At 36.0% G+C, this 24560-nt stretch overlaps 2 protein-coding genes across 2 annotated transcripts in view; one reads left to right on the top strand and one right to left on the bottom strand.

The window, feature by feature from the left end:
- The window catches only part of PTEN (phosphatase and tensin homolog), an 84052-nt gene extending 61306 nt beyond the window's left edge, over positions 1-22746 (bottom strand). The window contains exons 1-2 of the mRNA XM_045854497.1: positions 22479-22746; positions 21547-22323 (exon numbers count right to left, since the gene is read on the bottom strand). Coding sequence (XP_045710453.1) covers positions 21547-22323; positions 22479-22746 — 1045 coding nt within the window. The remainder of the gene's footprint in view (positions 1-21546; positions 22324-22478) is intronic.
- A 238-nt stretch (positions 22747-22984) lies between these two features.
- On the top strand, positions 22985-24336 carry KLLN (killin, p53 regulated DNA replication inhibitor). The gene is given in 5 exon segments (XM_045854496.1): positions 22985-23018; positions 23489-23691; positions 23693-23874; positions 23876-24017; positions 24019-24336. Coding segments are annotated over 5 exon segments (879 nt in total).
- The last annotated feature ends 224 nt before the right edge of the window (positions 24337-24560 follow it).

Raw genomic sequence — 24560 nt, 5'->3', positions numbered from 1 at the left:
ATATATGTATATATATATATGTGTGTGTGTGTGTCTCCAAAGAGTCACATGCAGATAAAAAGATTACAAACTAAGGTATAAGCTAAGTAATAATCTCTAGGTGGTGGAAATATATTTTTTCTCATTTTTTGTTTTGTATTTTGTCTTGGACACAATGCACCTGCATTGTTTCTATAACGGATTTTTAAACTGTTGTTTTCTAATTATCTCCAAGTCTATTTACTAAGGATCATGAGAAAACCGTGTCCTGTCCTGTTCCGATGACTCAGAATCAGCTCTGTATATAGTTTTTTAAAATGCTGAATTTATACCACCCAAAATTATTATAACAGTATCTAAGGCATAAGTAGCATTTACTATGTGCCAGGAACAGTTTTTGTCACTTTAAGATACATAAATTCACCCAAATCTCAAAGGGTTCTTCTACTATGAAGATTCCGAAAGAAAACTATTAGGATGGTAATTTTTAAGATCACAAATATTAGCTATCATCTATTATTAGCTAACATCACAAATATTAACTATCATCTATAAGAAAGTAGACCCACCAAAAAATGTAGCTCTTGGTCAGTTACTGAAATGTTTCAGAGTATTATGTTCATTCATGAGAGGAATAAAGTGGAATAGCTCTAGCTGGGTGGCTCAATTGGTTGGAACGTTGTGGGATCAATGGCAGGTCAGGACATATACCCAGGTTGAGGGTTCAATCCCTGGTCAGGGTGTGGTCCAGGTACATATAGGAGGCAAAGGGTCGCTACCTTTCCATCATGTCGATGTTTCTTTCTCTTTCTCCCTCCCTCCCTCGCTCCCTCCCTCCCTCCCTCCCTCTATCTCTCTCTCCTCCTTCCCCGCTAAAAATCAATAAACATGTCCTTGGGTGAGGATTTAAAAAAAAAGAAGGCGGCAACAGAGGCTTAAATCAAGCCTCCAGCAGTACCATTCCTTGAACATGAATAATCTTTACTTTTTTAACTCTGTCTTGGAGCACAAGCATAAGAAAATGTGGCGTCAACAGTCAGGAAAAAATGAGGCAGCAGTAGGGAACCCAAAGCAGTGGCAGCTACCACCAATCTGGAATTCCTAGCTAAAAAATTGTAAATACATTTTAGTGAGAAGTACCAATTCAAATCATGCAAGTTTTCCTGAGCAATGCAAGATAAATATTTTTTATTAAATAATTACCACTAACAAGCTTACCTAACATAATCTTTAATTTGTGAGAATACTAGTAAGATTTTATCTTTATAGAAAAGCACAGCCCTGGCTGGCGTAGCTCAGTGGATTGAGCGCGGGCTGGGAACCAAAGTGTCCCAGGTTTGATTCCCAGCTAGGGTACATTCCTGGGTTGCAGGCCACGGCCCCCAGCAATCGCACATTGATCTCTCTCTCTCTCTCTCTCTCTCTCTCTGTCTCTCTCCCCCCTCCCTAAAAAATAAATAAAATCTTAAAAATAAAAAAATAAAAAAATAAAAGCACAGAAGTACTGTATAAAACCCCTTTAAATGAAATCATTTAAACCGAGAGAAAACTCAAATCTATTGTTGCATTAGGAACACTAATAAAGTAAGTTTGCAAAAAATTTGGTTAACTTAAAGGAACTATTTGTCTATGACTACATAAATGGGAATGTTAAATACTCATTAAAGTAACTCAGTTGGCATCCTCCTTCATTCACTTTAACACTGAAACACATGGAACATTCTGTAGAAGGGGCACTGAGAATTTAAGGCTAAGTGAAAACTATTGCACTCAAGGAATTAATTATTCTATCAGGGAAGACAGACACACAGACCTACAACTGTGCCAAAGGCTCTATTGAGAATATATCAAGATGTTTTATGAGCTAGAGAAAGAAGGATTAATTCTGTAGGGTCAGAGATAAAACTTCACAAAGTAGGTAACATGTTAAATAATCCTTAAGAAGTCAGATATAAGTAGACAGAACAAACGAGCAATTACAACATTCCAAGCAGAGCTTAGTGCAGACATGGAAATGCATACAATTTTCAAAAAAAAAAAAAAAAGTGAGCAGTCTAGTGCAGCTCACACACAAAGTTTTATGGAGAAAGCAGCAGAACTGGCAGAAGATAAGGAGTAGGACAGGCAGATTATCAGGTCTAGTTTTACGAATGCCATGGCAGGGAGTTCAATTTAATCAGGCAAATAAGGAGTCAAAGGCCGGAATCAACATGGGAATCTCTTTCAGAGAAGCAATCCATTGCTCTATAATGTCTTGTAGAGCAACTATGAAATCTTTCCTTTAAATAGAATTTAGGAATTCAGTCTTAATTAAGGTTTCATTTTCCTCAGATTCTCACCTTCCTTATTCCCAGAGTTTAAGATTTTACTCAAGACTTTGGCATCCATCTCCTATTAAAAAGACCATGTGCCAGTATGGAAAATACATTCTCATTTAATCCTAACAATTCTACAAAATAACATTACCATTTCATAGATGGAAAAATTGAGGGTCAAAAAGATGGGGTAATTTGCCCAGGGTCCCAAAGCCAGTAAGTAGCTGTTACGATCAAACCTGTTATGAGTGTAACTCCAAAGCCAGTAAGTAGTTAAATTATGATCAAACCTGTTATGCATGTAACTCCAAAGCCCAAACTTTTTAAGCCATGCTGCCTCACAAAAGATTATCTTTTTGTATCTCCAAGTCATTAATGAAAAAATAAAATTTTCAAGAAAGCAGGGCCAAATGAGAGCAATCCACTAATCAAATGTTAAAACCTAAAATCATTAAAAGCAATACAAAAATCTACTGGCATTTCCAAAACTGATGTCAGCAACTAGTGAGTGCTGAATTTTGAGGTGAATATTTCTTACACCAAGTATTATACTAATAAATAAAATCTCTAATATAACTGTTTTGCTTCCCCGCTCATTAAAATTTTTACACTTTAAACCAAGTAAGACAGAAAAAACACACACATACATATACAATTTCTAATACAGAACAGTCTTAACCTTATACATTAAACGAGTTAATGTATAAACAATGCCTAGAACACAGTGAGTTGTTTATCAATTGAACAAATGGTACAGTCCCAGACCATAAGAGTCCACCATAACTATTTGGCTTTTTTCCAATGACTATGACTTGTTAAATAACCTAATCATCTTAAAGAGCATCAAAGCCTAATAGAAACTTTAATTCTTTGAAATCTTTACTATATTAATTTGCCTCTTAAATATTTAACCTAAGAACATACACAAAATATTATCTAAAAGGTCGGGGAGAGGGGGAGCCACCTTTCCCCATATCAGTGATTACTCTACATTCAAGAAGAGAGGTAAAAGAAATGCATACATGGTATCTTCTATCTTGCTTAAGTTGAATGTTCAATGTGTTTTGTTTTAATTGAGGTATAATTTACATACAATAAAATACACAGATCTTAAGTGATTAGTTGATGAGTTCTGATCATTATGTATCATTTGGATAGTCTGGATTCAAGTGCTACAAAATCCCTTCTCATATCCCAGAACACGGCCCCTCCAAAAAATTAATAAATGATATCTAAATTCTGTAGTCATATTAACTTTTCTAAGAGAAGTAAATGTAACTGATAAAATAACTGGATGATTAAAAAATAATGTGGCTCACCAGGTTGGGCATCATTCACAAAGCGAAAGGTCACCAGCTTGATTCCTACTCAGTGCACATGCCTGGATTGCGGGTTCAGTCTCTGGTCAGAGCGCATACCAGAGGTGACTGATCTGTTTCTCCCTCACATTAGTGTTTCTCTCCCTCTCTCCCTACCTTCCCCACTTGCTAAAAATAAAATCTTAAAAAATAAATAAAATAACATGGCTACCATTTGAGCTAAATTCATTTTTATTGGCTGTTCTCAGCAACTAATCATAAAATAAAGCACCAAATATATGTTCCAAATTACACCTAATTAACAAAACATCTTTTAGAAAACCACCTGAGTCTACAGACATATCACCCTGAATGCATCTGATCTTGTCTGATCTCAGAAGCTAAGCAGGGTCAGGCCTGGTTAGTACTTGGAGGGGAGAAAAGAACTTGAGCTGATATTTGAGCTTAAATTAAAGGGACTTATCGTCTATTTAAAAATTCTAAATTTATAGTATAACAGCCAAAAATAGCTCCCTAACCTTATTTTATACAAATGTGTTCCTGGCTGAACCTTATTTTAAGTATGATTACTGAAAGCAGTTCTGAAGTTCCTTTTTCATACTCTATATATGGATCTCTTATCCCTAAACAAGTTATAAACTAAAATTCATGCTAGTATACAAACAAGTAACTACTTTTTTCCCTGCCATAATTATTTTGAAGAAAATTATTCCCACAGATCACATAGCAAACTATTTCTAAAATTCTAGTTAAGGGAAAGGTAAAGTAACAACATGAAGCTATAACATACATGGAACATGACTGACCGAACAGAAAGTGATAAACAGATTTTGAGAGGTAGTAATCAAAAAGCATCAAGAGCAAATCTGAAGTTTCCTGGTTCACAAGAGGAACACTGAACTAAAACAGTAGTAAGCGTGAATAAAGTCAGAGTACCAAGAGAAAACAGGAATTGAAGTAAGTTAGCAAATATCAATACTTCGCCACTGAATTTTACTTTCTAGGAGTTTCTGGAGCTTTTCCCCCTGCTTTCTGTCAGTGCTTTCAACCAACAAACACTTTAGGCCAGGTGAAAGGAAATGAAATAAAATCACTGATTCATATGCTGCATCAGACATACATTTCTCTCAAAAAATTTTACTAAGTTTAAATTTAACAAATACTTTCCAAGTATGTCACAGTTACATCCATATTATCTCTTCTAATCAAATTATGCTTTAAATACTAGCCACTCTCATGGACTTGTACAACTTTCTCGTTTAATGAAAGATTTTATTTTTTAAGAAATTTAATTTTTCCCTATTAAGTGTGTTAAATGTTGGAATCTGATTTCTAACTTGAAGATGATCAGAACAGCAGAAATAGGGAGTTCTTTTAAGTTCCCAGTTAATAAAGTACTAATTGTTCATTATTTAAAAACAATTTGTCCTAATATATAAGGCATATAATCACTCCTGTACATACCAAATTTATGCAACCTAAAATCTTATTTTCTAAATTGAAAGTCTGAACTACAAAAATATTGAGAAAGAATGCTTCCAAAAATGGGGATTTTAAGAATAAAGGAATGGCCAGACATGACACAGGAACATTTAAATATTTACTAGATGTCAGGCCTAGTAAATATTTAGCACTTAATGCATATTGTCATTAATAAAGAAGACTTGAGCCCTGGCCAGGTAGCTTCGTTGGTTAAAGTGTCATCCACTATACCTAGGTTGCAGGTTCCATCCCTGGTCAGGGCAAGTACAAGAAGCAACTAATGAATGCATAAATAAGTGGAACAACAAAATAGATGTTTCTCTCCCTGCACCCCCCTCACTCCCTCCTGTCTTAAATCAATAAACTCTTTTTCAAAAGTTTTTAAATTAAAAAAAAAAACATAGAAAACTAAAATTTCATTCTCAGCTTTGTAACTTAAAAGCCTATGACTTTAGGTTAAATAATTCAGTATCTCTGGGCCTCAACTATTTTTGTTTTGTGTAAAATAATGATAGTAACACCTGCTGTAACCTTCACTGGCTGTTTCATGAAGCAAATGAGATATCTGGAAATAACTTTAAATCTATAAACTTGAAAAGGCTCTCAAACTGTAAATAAGAGGCTATTATTTGAGGTTATGTAAGAAATGTCCTGCTATTTTAAATGCCTCATTACAAGGCAACACAATACAGTATGTATATAAACAAATTATAAAAGAATTCTAATATATTCACTTAAAATCACTTTAGCATAAATTTTAATTTCTTTTTAACACTTTTTATTATTTGCTAGTAGTGCCAAACCAGAAAGGAAAACTGACTGTCAAATAATATATGAACTCTACAGAAGCTGTCTACTTCTCCAAACAATTCGAATCTCACGACTTTCACATTTTTATGTAACCAACACTAAAAAGTTTACACATTTTTGCTTTGAAATAGAAGTTTATGTATCTCACTTTCTAAATGAAAACATCACATTTACAAAGGTAACATAAAAAATTTCTAGTAATTCTACTTAGCAATACTATAAATTGGTTCATTAGGCAAGAAACCTACAACTGGTAACAGGTAACAAAGATCTATAATAATGTTGTACCTTTTATTCCAGCAATCTCACTCGAATAGTATACTCTAAAACAACACAACAACGAAAAAACTAAATTATACAAAGATATGCACAATAGGACTGTTTACAAAACAAAAAAATGAAAAGAACCCTAACACAGTGCCCCAAGTAAGCAGAGTAACTACCCTGATGAAGAAGTATTACCCATAGCTTTAAAAATGACATGTAACTGACAGATAAAAATTTGTAAAAAAAAAAAGAGCTCACAGACAATAGGAAAACACTGATTACAAGTGTAATTATGTGTATATGTGTACACTAACAAGCAGAGAAAAATATTTCCACTGAAAAAAGTACAGTTTTTTTTTAGTGTATTAGCTGAGGCACTATTAGCCACCTCCACTAATTTAATCAGTTTTTCTTGAGAGTAGTCGTTTATTCTGAAATAATACAACTATATCCACAGCTCTTCAAGCCTACCTCTGAGAACCTCTAAAAATTTAGGTTGCCCAACTAACTGGTTTTAACGAGTATACGAAACAATTACCTTCTTCCTAGGTCTCTGGATGAATACGATAAGACTGATTTCCTGTTTCAGAACTCTGCTGCTGTTAAAATACACACACATCCCTCTCTACCCTTTTGCTCCCACTAAAAACATCTAAGAATGACTTCAATAACAAATCAAAAATATGGCTATAACTTACATAACAACTTCCAAAAAGATTATCAGTTCAACAACATGCATTAGACATGCTTCTCAACATTATGTACTTGAACCAAGCTAAATGCTAACTCTAATTTTCTACAGCAAAATCAGAATAAAGCATATGAAAGATTATAAAAGTTAAAATTATAATATTGACCCAGTATTACTATGCAGTACATAAGGTATCTTCATATTCCAATCTTTATATTCAATATTAGATTTATGTTACTTCTGTAATATCATATTATGAAAGCCATGCTCTTATGATTTTACCATAAGTGACTACCTAAAACATTTAGGTAGTCTATAGTTACGCAAAATGCAAAAGCATTAACTTTTACAGAAAAAAGATTGAACAGTTAAGGTACAGAAGATGCTGAGGGATGTGTCAGTAATTTCACAACAAAGGCCTAGTAATATTTAATGCCAAAATTACTCAGTATTAGCAAACTGCTCTGTGGAAAAAATAATTCCAAGACTTCCAACTGTACTGATCTTTTACATGCAATCATGAACTAATTTCCTAATATTCAAAAAATACGACACACACGAGGTACTAAGAAAACAAGGTTCTAATACGAATGTGTCTCTGGCAAGTTGGTTTTCTTTAGTAAGCCAAAACTGCAAAAATTTTAAATTTAATTCTAGCAAGCAGATTTATGTTTCAAAGAAAACCCTATGAATTCGAATCATTTTAAAGGAGAAAAACCTCCAAATATGTATTACATAACCTCCTTTAATATATGGCTTTAATAAAATAAAATCAAGTCTCTTTATTCTGTATCTTAAGCCAGGAAATTATTTGGAAAGGACTTCTTTTTTTCCAATTGGCAAAAATAGTTTTGCCTAAATGCATGATTTTAATCTGTGTAAGAACAGTATGAACTAGAAATACATGTGGATGCATACATAATGGCATTTATTACTATATTGGTAAAATCAAATTAATGATTTTGTAACTCCCTTGTTCAAATATTGCAAAAATTGATTCATATCCCCACTGAAACTGTTGTAACCATTATATCAGCTTTACAATCACTTGAATAAGTGGTTTATCAAAATATCTGAAATTAGCCCTAACTGGTATGGCTCAGTGGGTTGGTCACAGATTGAACCAGTGACTCCCTGCCTGCAAAGGTCACTGGTTCAATTCCCAAACAGGGCACATACAGGAATTAGAGGCCAGGTCCCAGGTTGGGGATGAGCAAGAGGCAACCAATCGGAAGTTTTTCTCCCTCTCTCCCTCCCTTCCACATTCTCTAAAACAATAAATAAAATTTCTTTTAGAAATATTTAAAATTATATACTAAAATACTAGTTAAAGTGCCTAATTAAAAAACCTTATAATATGCAGTATTAAAATACACTAACAGATATGAGAGTAAGTCTCTGCATTGCTTGGTTTGAACAGAGAACACTTAATTTTAGTCAGCCACCTATAAATGCTTGTTCCTGAAGAGATATCATTTTAGTATGAATCCAATTATTGCAACTAGGGGGAAAAAACACAATTACTAATCATGGGTAGTTATCGAATCTTCATATTCAAAGAACATACTAAAAATATTGAAAAATAATTAAGCTGAAATGTAAAAGAAAATAATTCAGGAGTTAACTTCCTCAACCTCTAAAGAAATTGGAAAAACATCTTTAACATATAGAAAGACAAAAATATCAATAGATAGGTGGGAGGAATATAAATAAAAACAAGGAAAAGTCGCTCTTTAATACCACACCCTTTAAATCCTATAAAGTAAAAAAAAAAGTAAAGCCTTCTAAACTTTTAATATTTGGATAAAAATCTCAGCTACATGTGTGCCCCACTTAATTTAAGCAGTACACATTATCTGTCTGTCCAAAAGGTATCATTTTTTTCCCAGCCTACAATTCAGACCTGAATAAATTCTATAAACGGGTGTTGGTAAAACAATCCACTTTCATCTGACATTAATTTGAAATTGGCAAGATGCTTCTTGTTAAAAAAATAGAGGCCCAGACACAAAGTTGCATTTGAGACCATAAATTCAAAACCATATCTAAACTGAAATATTATATCTCATTATATTAAGCATTTGGCATGAAAACAAACTTCTCAATGAAAAACAATGTTAACAAAACAAAGTACATTAAAATTAATCAGATTTATTAAAATTATGCAATTTTAAAGAGTTCATGCAACGTGGCAAGAAACTTTTGTAGTGGCTCAAAATGCAACAGCAAAATTTTCAATGGAGAAATTCATTTGCTAGCATACAGACAAGAATTGAGTTGTAAGAGAAAAAAGAAGAGAATCTGAAAAATATTTAAAGGAAATCTTTTAAGGAATTCTTAAGTCAGTTGCCTGGTTAAGTTTTACTATAATGAATTCCTAAAAATATCAAGTTAAGAACACTAAATTTTAAAATTTAGCCAAATCTTGAATAACTTATTATCAGGTTAGGAAATGATGTTTCTAAATATCTAAACAGTCTTGAATAAAGGCCAGACTTGCATTACATAATCATTAGTTCTCAATCGGTATCTTTGTACAATATTTTAGTAGAAAAATACAAACAGCAGAATAACCATTAAGTTTCACTTTTGTAAAAGCTTAAAATGTTGACATTGGTGTTTAAAAGTCATAATTAATAGAAAATTCCCAAAACATAAGTGTCAAAACCAATTATATCCTAAATTTTCTTAACTTTTTCCTATATTTAAGTAACAGATGGCAAGCCTTAGTCTCTGGACACTACACAATAATCACAATCTGTGTGTCCTTTTCAGTATTAAAAAGAATCCAAAATAGCCTTAATAACCTTAACTATTTTACAGTATTATATATAATCTGATCATCTTGGACAAAACCTAGATACGGAAAATTGTACACTTTTTGTGTAGTAATCATTCTTTTTATATAGATTTCCTATAACTAATCTATGAAAACTATTCAGATGTTAGATTGCTTCTCCAGTTTTCAAAAAACATACATGCATAAACAAAATATTTTTGCTTTCACAATGTTTTCATTAGCGCCTAAGAAGGTATATACCACACCTACATCAAAATTTCCTTGTTTAAGAATTGAAACAACTTTTCCTCATTAATTTTGTTTAGAAAGGAGGAGGATTTGCTTCTTTGTCAGTATTTTTTATTCTAACTACATAAATAAATTAACTCATTGAGAAAGAATTATCACTCTACTAAAAGGTTAAAATTATTGCCCTTTTTTCACATCTGACACTTAAAAATAGTACCTGACATAAACTAACATGCAATTTTGACCACAAAAATTAATACTGATCACAAATACAAATATACAGTAAATCTTCAACAATATCACCAATTACTGAGGCAACTATTAAATATAAATTATATCACTCTAAATATGATGCCTCAGGGAACAGTAAAATCATGACCAGCCATACCCTTTCTCATTAAAGACTGGAAAGCAACAGGTTTTTAGTATATTACTTTAGTATAAAATGATGTGATAGTTTATTCAAATCACTTCTACATCCATTCTAATTTCAACACAGTAATTCTACAACAGGTAAAAGAAATCTGACAGATCAAAGTATATAAGCAAATTTTACTTCATCTCACTTAAGTAAAATATGGTTACTATGTAATAGTTTCCCTATAAGTAAGAAAGAATAAGAAAGCTTCAAGACTCAAATGCTTCGGCTACTTTTTAAGATTATGATTTTGTGAATTAAAATTATGAAAATCTTTCCTATATTTAGGCCATCTTAAATTCACTCTCAAGAAAAAATCAGAGAATAGCTGTGTGTGTGTGCATATGCACATATATATTTATACATGCCAAATACTGGATACAATGTGTAACTACAGGGAAATAAATAATTTTGATGACTTCAGTATTTAAAAATCATTACTTTAGGCAATTATGAGGTGCTTTGGAAATTGTTCAAACACACACACCCCTTTAAGTTCACTATGATAAATTACATTTTAAAACAGATGCATATGAGCAAAAGCAGCAGCTAATGTGGAAAATGAACTTTCAGATAAGTACAAGTAAATTTTTTAATTCTTTATAATCACATTTTTCTGATAGAAATGTTCTAAGTACAGTAAAGCAAATGGAGTTTTTTACTCACATACTGAAATAAACACCAATAAATGCTGTTTTCTTCTTTTTTCCTCAGTTTTTCATTTATACTAGGTACATTTTCTTTAAAGATTTTTATTTATTTATTTTTAAAGATAGGGAGAGAAACATCGATAGGCCTCCTCTCCTATGCACTGTGATTGGGGACTCTACTTGCAACGTAAGCATGTGTCCTGATGGAGATGGAAATGGCAACCTTTCACTTTGCAGGACCCAACCGAGCCACCCAGTCAGGGTGCTGTTTTCTTAACACTTTTGAAAGTTATCTGTGATTAGTAGTACTAGTTTTAAAATACTGATATTTTTAAAATTTTTAATACTTAAAATATTAAAGAAGATGTAATACATATATACAGCGGAATACTACTCAGCCATAAGGAGAGATAAAATATTGCCATTTGCAACAACATGCATGGACCTGGAGAATATTATGCTAATAAAAGTTACATAAGTCAGTCAGAAAAAGCTAAGAACCATATAATTTCACTCATATATGGGATATAAAACTGAAACTCAGACACAGACAACAGTTATGGTGCTTCCGAGAGGGAAAAGTGGTAGAGAGGGTAGTAAAAGGTGAAGGAGAACAAATATATGGTCAGGGAAGATGATATGACTTTGAGTGGTGAACACACAATGCAATACACCATTAAGTATCATAGAAATTAAAAAATAAAAAATAAAATATTGATCAGTATCTCTGAACCTCATAATTTCAAAAAGAATAACTCAGTTAAAACTTAAATTTCATAAAAATTTTTAAAATATGCCTCAACATTTTATTCTGCTTGTGCAAAGTGAGAGGCAAAATAAATTGTACAGTCAAGCAAACAGAAAAAAAAAAGGAAACAATCTATTCCTAGAACACTTTCATAATTATGTTTTTCTACCCTAAAAACAAAACAAAACAAAAAAACTCTGAACCCACTAAGCTACTCCCTTGGCACATTCTCATATCTGAACTAATCTAAGACTCTGTTCCAAACTTTTCCAAAAACTTCACATTACTTCAAATTTTTAATTTAGATAGAGCACTTTAATTCAACAGGTTGAGAGTGCAATTTAGGATCTAGAAAAGAATGTAATACATGCATCAGAAAGCCTTAGAGCCCATCTTACTTTCTTTTCTTTACTCAGACAGATTTGAGAGGTTTTTATAAAATATCACAATTTGCCATTTTGCATCAATGCATTTAACTTCACCATACCTGGCTATAACAGAAGCAACTTTAGAATAAAAAATGTTTAAGATTAAGGAATGCATTAAACAACAAAAAACAAGTATACTAGGAGCAAAATAATTCCCAACAAATACATAATTAAAGGAAACAGTTAAGATTACTTTAAAAATTACTAGCAATATAAAAAAATTTTAATGCTTTCTTTTAATAAAGCATACCCATCCTGTTAGAGCAGTTCTATATAAAATCCTCATGCAGTGCATTACACTTACACATTTACTGAAAGCATTGTTAGGGTTTTCTGACAATCTGAAAGCAACAAATTCACAATCAGCCTAAGAGACTTCTTATTAGCAGGGATCTTAGGTGGATAAAGTTCTTATTATAAAGAATACTGGCCTAGAAGCGTAAGAAAACCTCGATGTTGAAAGCCTGGCTCTATCATTTATTAGCAATTTGACCTTAAAGACCACAACCTAAGGCAAAGACACACATTTTTATTAAATATTATACTTATTACAGACCAGACATTTTATACCTTTAAACCCGAGTTTCTCAACCACAGCAATTTGGAGCCAGATAATTCTTTGTTGTGGGAGGGGCTGTCCTGCGCATTTTAAGATGTTAAGGCAACAGGCCCACTCTCTACTCACTAGATGCTAATTGCATCCCTGCCACCTCACTCCCTCTCAGCTGTGACCACCATAAATGTCTGGACATTGCCAAATGCCCAGACAAGGCAGGAGGGATCACCCCTACTTGGCAGCCAATATTCTGAAAATGTCTAAACTACACTTCAACAAACTAAAAACCCACCCCACATGCTAAGGATTTTTACTAACACATTAGAGATGTGGGAACTAGGGTTCAGTAAGGCTTAGTGTACCTGTTAGTACACAACTGATGAAGTGGCTAAGGATTTAAACTAGTTTTAGTGCAACTGATTCCCAAATCCATTCTTCTTCCATTACACTTTAGTGCTGTTCTTAAACTCATTGCCTCATCTACAAAACCAGGATACTTGCCATGCTGAATTATTTGGGTTTAGAGATTTAATGAGACAATGTATGTGTAAATACTATTAAACTATAGAAGATTAACACATTATAAGGATTTGCTTGATGGGAGATCATAAAATAAAGTGGTTCACAAAGTATGATCCCCACACCACCAGCATCATCACTTAGGAACTTGTTAGAAACAAATTCTCAGATCCCAACCCAGACCTAATGAATCACAAACTCTGGAGGTGGTGCAAGTGTCTGTGGTTTAACAAGCCCTCCAGGTTATTCTGATATCCTTAAAGTTTGAGAACCACTGATAGAATCAGAAAAATACTACACCAGATGCCCCAAAACCCTGTGTCCTTCTTTGGACTCAATCTACCAACTTTTAAGAAGTTACTGATTCTACTGGAGCCACAATTCCTGTACTACAGAAGAAGAGAGGAAAGTAATGCTGGCCCTATGGGGTTTTTTTAATCTCCTTAAATTTTTTTATTGTATTTTTTGCCCACTACCATTTAGTCCCCTTATACTCCCTCACTGCCACCAGCAATTACCATACTGTTGTCCATATCCATGAGTCCTTTTTGCTCAATCCCTCCACCCCTACCCTACCCCTTTGATGTCAACTTGCTCTCTATCAAACCTGTCTCTATTTTGCTTGTTAGTTGTTTGTTCATAGATTCCACATTATAATTGAAATCACATGGTATTTGTCTTTCTCTGATTAGCTTATTTCACTTAGCATAACATTCTCCAGGTCCACCCATACTGTCACAAAAAATAAAATTGTCATCTTTTTTACATCCAAGTAGTATTCCATTGTGTAAATATCCCATAGATGTTCGCCCAAAATACTAATTCAAAAGAACATAAACACCTCTATGTTCACTGCCACTTTATTTATAACTGCCAAGATATGGAAGTGGCCCTACGTCTTAGATAACCTCTTTGCCAAATCAAACAAGCTAATGGTTAAGAAAAGGCCTTCCTAATAATAAAAATATATATATACTAAACAAATATAAGACTGTCAGGGTACATACTAATTCTACTGCATTAATTAAAAAGAAAAATCCTTCTGACTCAAGTCCTCATTTTTTCATGTTTCATAAATATTAGATAAAAATGTTAAATTTTACAACATGGCTAAATTAAGCCTGACAAAGCAGTTTTCACATTATGAAAAAAATAAAATAAAAGCCCTGGCATCCCATTGTGTTTCTGACTCAATTACTTTCGAGTAATGTAATTCATAAATACACATTTTTAAAATACATTAACAATTAACCTTAGTTACATCTCCCCCAAATTTCATTTTAAAAGTAGAAAGTTTTGAATTCTACTTATTTAATCTCCAAAATCTTTAATCATTTCATAGTAACTAGAATACACTAAGGGAAGAGTTCCATTTATTCATGAGAGCAACAGAATTTTAAATGAAAAAAAAATTGCATACATTTTAAAGCAGTTGTTTGCAACTTTGAACATGTATGCTATATTTACAAATAACTTTAAGAATACATCTGATTTGAAGAGTACCTTGTTCAAATCACAATGCATTTCATAATACTTTAAATAATTACATCCTCTTTAAAAGACTGGAAACATTAAACATATGAAATAGCAATTTTTATTGCTATTGTATTTTAGCTTGAAAATCTATAAAAATCAAAGAAAATAAAATTCAGAATTATTCTGAATGGCTTTAATAATAGTAAATCAACTAAGTTTTGGGTAGAGATTAAAGCAAACCACAGATCCATGTAGCATGAGAGAGAAAGCAAGAAAGTGTTTTAGACTACTCAATTTTCCCAGATGTCAAAATGCACAGTCCAATTCTACAACCTATATTTGGACCAAAATATAGCCAGTTTTTATAACACCTAAAATATGTCTAAAATCACATAATGAGCCCTGGCTGGTGAGCACCCGCCTACAAGTCAAAAGGTTGCTGGTTTGATTCCTAGTCAGGACATCCACTCGGGTTGCGGGTCACATCCCCAGTTGGGGGGCATGTGAGAGGCAATTGACTGATGTTTCTCCTGCATCAATGTCTCTCCCTTCCTTCCCCACTCTATGGAATATAATAAAATGTTTTTTAAGAAACCACATAATCAGATAGTCACATATATAATTAAACAGGAAACCATCTACAATGCTAAAAAAGCAGGCAAAAAACCCTGAAAATGAAGTGCTTCATACTGAGAGTACAATGGGAGACCAGAATAGGCAAAAGGAAAAAAAAAGATCCCTATGCACACAAAACGGTCTTTACTACGCAGGTCTCAAGCTGATTCCATACTTCTCCATACCTGATAAAAATAAACAAAGAGAAAAATCCTTTAGCTCTTTCTTCCCACTTCTAGGGCCTAAAATTATATTGACAATCTTGAGTAAATGTGAAAATGGGACACAATAATACAATGGTTTAACACTAAATTTAAATCCTATATTATATTTATGCACTGCCAGATTAAGTGTAAATTACACTGTAATAAATGTAACTGGCATACAAAGTTGCATGACTCACCCAAAATCTTAACACACACATACACAAGTGCTAAGAAATATACCTTTTTTGATAGTTTACACAACTCTTGTATCGTACATTAAAACTTTTCTTTCATTTGAGGCAGAGATCACTCTTTATAAGTAAAAATATACTTATGTTGACCTATCTTTAACACTAAAGAAAATTAAATGTAACAAATTTTTTCCTAAAACTTCTACTTTAGTATGCCATAATAATAGGAACTTTTAATCTTACCTTCGTATTTTAAAGCAAATACTTTTTGATTAATCTAGTTAACTTGTTTGGTCAAAGCAGGGCTTTACATTCTATTTGTGATGAAATACCAAAATCACAGGCATATTATATACATACTAAGAGCTCCTAAAGAAATGTCTCGTATTTTAAAAAATACTCAGAGGTTAAACCAATTAACATTCTAACATATCCAAAATTGAGGAAATTCTGTCATATTCACTGCTTGTCCCGTAAGTGAAAAGACAAGTAACTTCTCACACATGGGTAATCTGAAATTATGATTTTTAAGAGAAGCAGCAGCTACCATTTAAGTATTTACAATCTCTCAAGTACTATGTTAAGTGAATTATTTGTATTATCTCATTTATTCTTCAAGAAAAACCTTATGTGGATAGTTACTATTATCCTCATTTTACAGATAAAACAGGTTAAAAGGGTTAAGTAACCTACTCAAATCATCTGGCTACTAAGGGGCAGAGCTAGGATTCATTCCAACACAAGGCAGGCTGGCTCCAGAGTGTACACTGCCACCCTAAAATCGAAAATGACACAATGTACATATAATGTATAAGTAAAACTAATACTCAGTATTTTAATGCAATTTTAAACAGATTTAACCGAGTTTGAAAATTCTAAAACAATATCCACTAAGATAGTCTCTTCTTTAAAGAGAAAATAAGTTCTCTTTTAAGAAATATTATGGTAGTTTGCTAACTATATTCATTTTACCTGTATACACAGAACATTCATACACTTATAAGATTCACTGTCCACACAGATTCCTTGTTCATTCTTATGGACAATGAATCTAACTTATAAGTATATGAACATTTTGTATTTACAGTTGTCTTTTCCACACTATGTATAGGTTAAGAGTTTTCTTCTGCTGACAGGTTCAAGCCACAGTATCCATCTGTCAATATTCTCACCACCACCACCAACTATATAACTAATAATCTAAAGATACTGACACATCTCTTAAATGCCAAAAGTAGAAAATGAAGACTATCTGCCTTAACTATATTTGAACTAAATTAAAACTTCCCATCCAAAATTATTTTACCACTAAATTGTTTATTCTTCCTACATTAATATTTTCCAACAGCCATTTTCTATTCCAGTGCAACTTACATTAAAAGAACCAAATTGCTAATATCTGTAACCAATGACAAACATTCAAAAAATTATGGGATAGGTGAACAGTCAAATTCAATATACTAATTTCACCTTTCTTGACAAATGAAAGTATTTTACATTAGTTAGTGTATATAATCAATACTTCCAAAGAGACTCATTATTCAGATCAAAACACTTTAGACCACCTAGCAAAGAATGCCTGTGAAGCATATGGCCCATATAAAAGAATTAGGGTATCAGTTTGCTCAATAAATCCTTACCAACCTAAGGTTATTCAGTTTAACTTTAACATTGCTGATACCTCTGATAGCAACTGAACTAATTTCTAAGCTACCAGACAGAAAGGAACTGTAAAACAGAACTGGATAATTACTGAAATCATTATTGACCCCAATCTCACAAGTTGATACAAACGCCTTAAATCACTATCCTTAGAACAAATCCTAATACCTTTACTTAATGAATTCAGGCCACAAAAGAATTCCCCAATACTGACAATACTTAAAATCAAGTTTATCTAACATACACAAACAAGCTGAGGATAAAAATTCAGAACTAATGGCCTCTATAGGTAAAAATTTGATACTAAATAAACTACTTATACTAGCTTAATAACATATGTTCTGGAAGGTAAATCCTTATATATACACCACAGCCAAGGCCTAACATTTCAAGTAAGTCAAAAATTGTTATATGCATGTACACTTCTGTCTTTACAAACTCTGATTTCACACACAATATTAATATAAAAACATTTCCTATAGTTTTGTTTTAACAGTATGATACTAATATAAAACCATTTCTTATAATTTGTTTTACTAAAAAGGCTGAGGTGAAAATTTTAAAATAGAATGTTTACTGAGTGTCAATTAATGTTGAAACTTTATGAATTGATTTTCCCATAATAAATACTCCTTTATCAAAAGTCCCTTAAGTGATTACTTAAATGCCTTAAAAATTATTAAAAAAGTATTAAGCTATCATCGAATGAACAAGTAGCAAATGAGGCAAATCTCTAAATGAGAACTCTTGAAAATAAGAACTGAAGACTTCACTTTCAAGTAAGCAATTTTGTAACATTAAGGTTTACATGTTATATATGGTTATTAGGAAAAAGCAGATAAACTGTTCCACACAAAAATTAAAATAATATTGCAAGCTACAATTCTGATGTTGAAATAAAATTCTAAACGGTAATACACACAAATGCATCTTTTTCTACTGTCTTTCTAAAACTAAATTTAAAGTTAAGGTGATTATATCTCACCATGCTTTATATTTATTAATTTTGTATCTTAGTATAAGTAATGTAAATCTGCATTGATGACTGTACTACAGTGCAAACATTTACAATGGACAGCAATAAAATTCCTTTTTCCTTATATTGGGTCATATAACCTGTAAATTACTCTCCATTCAGATGTGCTTTATTCTTGAAGCACATCTGAATAATAATAAAGCTTGAATAAGCTTTATGAAAATGAAGTTTTTAAATTATCTTATGGCAATTAGGTGGCCTAGTTATGTTTAGGAAATACAACTTAGCAGATACATCTAACAGTGTAAAATTAAAACCATGAATAGACTCTTTAAAAAAAAACCTCACAATATGGTCATTTCAGTAACCATTAATTTTAAGAGATTTCAATAATCACTGTATTCTGTACAAGTTAAAAATAATTCCTATGAGGGTTAATATTTGAAAAGACACAAACTTATCAAACAATAAAAATACGACAGAAGTCTAAAGTTTCCATGAAATCTAAAGATACTAAATATTTTACAGACCCAGGTTTGGCACTACCAACAAATTATTTTTTGGAGTAATTCAATTTTGTAAAAATCTTTTACAACTGGATTATGGTCCTCAATTTTCCTTTAAGAAATCACTTCATTATTAATCTTCCTTTATCATATAAAAAACTCCAACCACTACTTTCATAAAATAATTTAACTTTCAACAGGCTAGCTATACAACCTGCCAGAGAAAAGTCTTCTATGGCTATTTTAATCCCCCCCACAATAAACACAAACCACTAACAAAACGCTAAAGCGAAACCAACCAAATCAAAGTGTTTTAGTGTATCAAAATTATTGGAAGTGTAACCATCATTAAAAAGTAAGCTCTTCACTGACTTTTTCCTAATTTTTTTCATATGAACATTTGGCTCAATAAAACCACAACTCTAGAAATTAAGTGTTGTTAGTCATTTGATGCAATATTTGGCACTGCTTTCTATGCATACCATAACTAAAAACAGTTTTAGAGAAAGTTTTAAGTGACGTTTCACATATAAAGGCACACATACTCTGAAATGAAAAAAGAAATGGCCACCCACCTCATTTCTCATATATAAGCAACTGGAAGAATAATTTTAGTTTTATAACCCCGATTCTTTTAATTCAATGGGTAAAGTACAAATAGCATAAACAAATTTTGACTACTGAAAGTAATCTGTTCACCAAATGTCACTCTAATTTTTTTAAAAAACTTAAATAAACATTTAATTTGTTCTTGTATACCTAGACAACTACCACCAGTGCACTACTTTTGAAATGTTACAAATCAGAAGAGTTTCTTCATAATTAATTATCTCCTAGGCAAGCAGGTCAAGTTCATTCAGCCTTACTGAAATTTTTCAATTAATGCAATCTCCAAAATTTCCAATTCTTTTTCTTCAATACTATTTTTAACTTAGAAAACTGTTAACATTTTGTGTGGTGTAAAGCTATTTCTTTAAGAACTTCTATCATTTCAAAACAAAAATCAGCTGTGCACATTTATGTGAAGCTACATATCCAAAGAAATATAACCTCTTCAGAAAATGTTTAAAAAAAAAAACCTTTCCCTTTCTCACAGTATTTAGCAGGACTTACACACATTAGTGTCACTCTACCTTTAAGCAAAATGTTTACTGATATTTGCCAGAATAATTTTTACTAAGAATACTCTATTAACACTTATGCAATTACATAATTTTAACTATATATTGCCCACTGCTACAATTCGCACCAAATTTTTGGCCTTAATAGACTAGTTCAGTCACCTCGAAACAGTAATTTAATTCTGTTTTTTATGCTTTGTACAGTGGCCTACCAATAACTCTCAATTCCTGTGGTATTTTCCATTCTGCAAAAGGAGGGGCTCTATCCCCATCCTTGATCAAAACCAGTTTCTGGTATCTGAAACTGCAAAGATTAATGCCTTTTGATAATCGCTATCTTTTGAAGTACAGAGGCCTAACTTTTAGACAACCAAAACTATGCACCGTTAAAATTTTCTGGGTTTCTGCCTTATTAAACAAGCTGACTCAGTAAATTTAACACTATGAGAAAGCTAACATACCTACTACCATCTGAAGCTGGAGTAATCCACTCTCACCAGTATTTCTGGCTATTAGGTGGTCAATTATACTTGACATGTTACACGAGCCAGAGTAAATTTAAGGGATGCCTAAAGGTGTCAGGGGGCCTGAAACCTAAATAAGGTTGAGTAGCAATTCTAGCATCACAATACTTAAATTTCAAGTGAGAACTTAGGTTTAATCTTTGCAATCACCATTTGCTGCACACAATCCCTTGAACCGACACAACATTATTATCTGGGATCAAAAACCACTTCATCTCCATTCTATTAGGTGTAACAAGAGCACCGAATATTAAATGCTACTGGAACTGCAAATTTCATGCCCTATCCTACACCACCCCAACACCAGAGAAAAAGGCAAATTTAACAAAGATCTAATAAGAGTGCCGTATGAGGCATATTATGGCACTATTGATCTCAAAAAACAAAACTTCTAAATGCCAAAGTTGTAATTAACTTAGTTTAAATATACCAACCTCACTTTTGCCCTCAAATAAGCACCATATATACTGAAAATGACTTTGCTACTAAAATTATGCAAACCAGCTTACAATTCACATTTTAAAAGAATTTATCGATGCAACCCAGGAAACTAAGAACAATCACTGCAAGATTTCTGATGCAATATGCGTACGTGCAGCACTAATTTTCATTTAATCTGATCTATACCCTTGATCTAGGGCCTAAAGCCAAGATTTAATCAAAATATGCTCAACCTCAAAGCGTCTACTTTTCTGTTCATTAACTAGACCAGATTACCAAACTCACTAATCTCTAATAGCGTACTGTATTCTGTATTAACGGACAATAGCCTTTAGGAAGAGACCCCATAGATAGATCAAGAAACCAATCGGTGCCTTGACACTTGCAACCAGGCCAAGAGTTCCGTCTAGCTGAACACACCCTACCTAGGTTGAATGAATTCAAAGACAGACACACACACACACACACACACACACACACACACACACACACGAAATTCAACCAGGGTTAAACGTTATAGTCACCCAAACTATGGAAATTTTTCGCATTCGTCTACTCCCACGTTCTGAGAGAGAGTGACAGAAAAAGGCAAAGAACAGCAGACGCAGAAATGGATACAGGTCAAGTCTAAGTCGAATCCATCCTCTTGATATCTCCTTTTGTTTCTGCTAACGATCTCTTTGATGATGGCTGTCATGTCTGGGAGCCTGTGGCTGAAGAAAAAGGAGGAGAGAGATGGCAGAAGCTGCTGGTGGCGGGGCTTCTTCTGCAGGATGGAAATGGCTTTGGACTTGGCGGTCGCTGATGCCCCCCGCTCTGCTGCCGCTGGGCTCTGGACCGCAGCCGGGTAATGGCTGCTGCGGCGGCTGTTGGATGGTTGCAACGACTGGGCCTGCTTCTCCTCAGCAACCAGAAGCCTGGAAGCGGCGGCAGCGGAATGGGGAAAACACGAATAATCCTCGGAACGAGTGCTTCCTCCGGCGGCCTCCGGAGCCCGGACCAGGGGGGGTGCGGCGGCGGCGGAGGGGAGGTTTAAAACCGGCCCCGGTCCCTGGACGTGCCGCCGCCGCCGCCGCCGTGTTGGAGGCAGTAGGAGGGGAGAGACCAACTCTCCGGCGTTCCCAGCCCTGGAAATGGTGACAGGCGGCTCCGACCCCCTTCTCGGAGCTGTAGCCGCTGCGGCTGCCGCCGCTTCTCCCCCCCGCTCCAGGAGCGGGAGGTGCCGCCGCCGCGCCTCAGCCGGCTCCCGCCCGAGCCCAAGGCTTCCACCTTCCCCTTCAGAAGCCGAGGACGAGGCTGCTGCTGCACGGTTAGAAAAGAAGAGGAGGCGAGGAACGCCGCCGCTGCCGCCACCGCCGCTGGCCGGCCGGCTCTCCGAGGGCGCTGCCCCCGCGGCTGCTCACAGGCGCTGAGAGGGGCTCTGGGCCGCGGCCGCTGCAGTCTCTCATCTCCCTCGCCTGAGCGCGGCCTCGCCTCTCAGCGGCTCAACTCTCAAACTTCCATCATGGCTGCAGCTTCCGAGAGGAGAGAACTAAGCGCAGCCGCAGCACAGCCGCGTCCCAGAGGCCGAACGTGTACCCTGCCGCAGTGCACAAAGAGTTCCGCCACATCACCGTCCGCTGGTCGTCCCGCCCCCTCCGCTGCCGCGCGGGGAACCCGAGCGCCTCGGGAGTCCGGAGAAGGGCAGGAGGTGTACGGGAGCGCGCTGGGGGAGGGAAGGACGGGGTAGAGCAGGGGTGGTAGGAGGGGCAGGTAGCTCCAGGTGCGAACCCCGAGCCCCAACCTGCCTCCGCCACTGAGCATGCCCAGTGTGGCCATCCAGGCTCGTTCGGGCTTGTTCTGAGACGCTGGCCAGTAGCTAGCTGCACTTGCCGCGGCTGTTTCTGGTGCAACGCAGGGCGGGGAGGACGAGCTAAGCCTCGGCCTGTGCCCAGAAACGCAGCCGGATGCAGGGTAGGCTGTTGCGGAGTGCTAATGGTGAAAGCTGAGGCGGGTGCGTTGAGTGGTGTCACTGACGCGAGTCTGAGGCTACCTGTGCACAGGTGCAAAGGACCGGATGACCGCGCTGGTCAGTGTAAAGGGAAATGCAGGTACGGTCCTTACAGCGAGGACAACCCGCCCCTTGCACCGCTCCTAAATTTCCCTGGCCAAGGCCTGCAGCCTCCCTCTTTTACACCGCTGTCTGAGTACAATCGTCAAAGATTTGACTGCGGCAGCCCTTGCCACGAAATTTCACCTCACCCCCACCCCTACTCCCTTGTCCTCAAGGTGTCAGTCTTAGCACAAATAACACCCCCCCCCATTGTGTCTCCATTGTGTATCACTTCATCCGGCCCCCTTTCACCGCCCCACCTCCCGCTTCCCCGGCAACCCGGCCCTTTTGCCCTAAAAATGAAAGTCGAGCACGCTGAGTGTGCAAACATCGTTCCTGTATTTCTTGGACCCAAAAAACAACTGTCTAAGTGGACTGAAAGCCGGACCCCCTGGGTGGATGCAACCCACGGCCCCTGCATTGCCCCCTGGGGGGAAATGGAGGGCCGAGCCTTTCCCCCCAGTTGAGGATCTGGTTTGGTTCTTCGCGTCGAACTCAAGCTCTGTCCTCAGTGGCTATATCGCCCCGCCTCTTTTGGGCCGCTGAGAAAACCCGGATGGGTGGATCGCCTTCGGGCCAGGTTCCGCGCTCCCCTAGCAGTGCAGTGCACGAGGAAGGCCGGCGTTGCTGGGCGCGTTTGTGAAGTACGCGACGGTAGGAAGCTGCAACCTCTCCGAGTGGGCGGGGCTGAAGGGACCAAGGAGGGTTCAAAGGAGGTGGAGGGATACACGGGCCACAGTCGGAACTACATTCAGGAGGAGGTCACGTGTGTTCTTAGTTGGGGAACTTTCCAAATTCCCACTCGCTTTTGATATCTGCAGAGACGAGTGGTTCGCTTCCTTCGCCCAGGGTGCAGCAGTGGGACCCCAGAGTCTCCCAGTTCACGGCAGAAACACTAGCTCAGAAAAACCACCTTCCAGAGCGCTGTCGAGGCTGACGCCTGGGGAGCTGGTTACACAAGCACCCACATCCAAGCACGTGCCCCAGCCTTTCTGCACCGTTGGCTGCCGCCGCTGCTTTTTGCAGACCTAGGAACGAGAGTTCTCAAGCTAGTCCCACCCTTCGCCTGCTACCCACAGAGCACACCAAATGTGCGAGACCTGAGACTCCTACCTCTGGATCACCTAACACTGCATTTTTCCTTCCTTGGGAGAAGGGGCTGTGCCATGGAGGGCTGTGTCTCCCTCGCTAGTGCCCTGGCCCTTAGGGCGAAACTTTCTGGTGCTGTGGTCTCAGGGCAAGAGGGTATCTCTTGCCGCAGCCCGCTGCTTAAATACACCGATGTTGCAACTAACTTCCAGTCACTAAGTCACTAACCCTGAGCTAGTGAGCGCGCCCCACCTACTGTAAACTTGGCCAAGTGACTTATCTGGTCCAAGAACCTAATCAATGGCCGTCAGCCCAAAACAAACCTGTCATGTCTGCTTACAGCCCCATTAGTTGATCCATCCCTGTGAGGCAGCTAGTTCAGAAATGCTGAGAACTGGAGCACATTTACCTAGACACTGATCAGCTACAGTGAGAGCTATCCACCTTCGGC

The sequence above is a fragment of the Phyllostomus hastatus genome, unplaced genomic scaffold, assembly GCF_019186645.2.
Source record: "Phyllostomus hastatus isolate PE091 unplaced genomic scaffold, TTU_PhHast_1.1 phas_scaffold_1066, whole genome shotgun sequence".
Taxonomy (NCBI): domain Eukaryota; kingdom Metazoa; phylum Chordata; class Mammalia; order Chiroptera; family Phyllostomidae; genus Phyllostomus; species Phyllostomus hastatus.
Note: the sequence above shows the minus strand (reverse complement) of the source record. Positions and strands in the feature narration are given on the sequence as shown.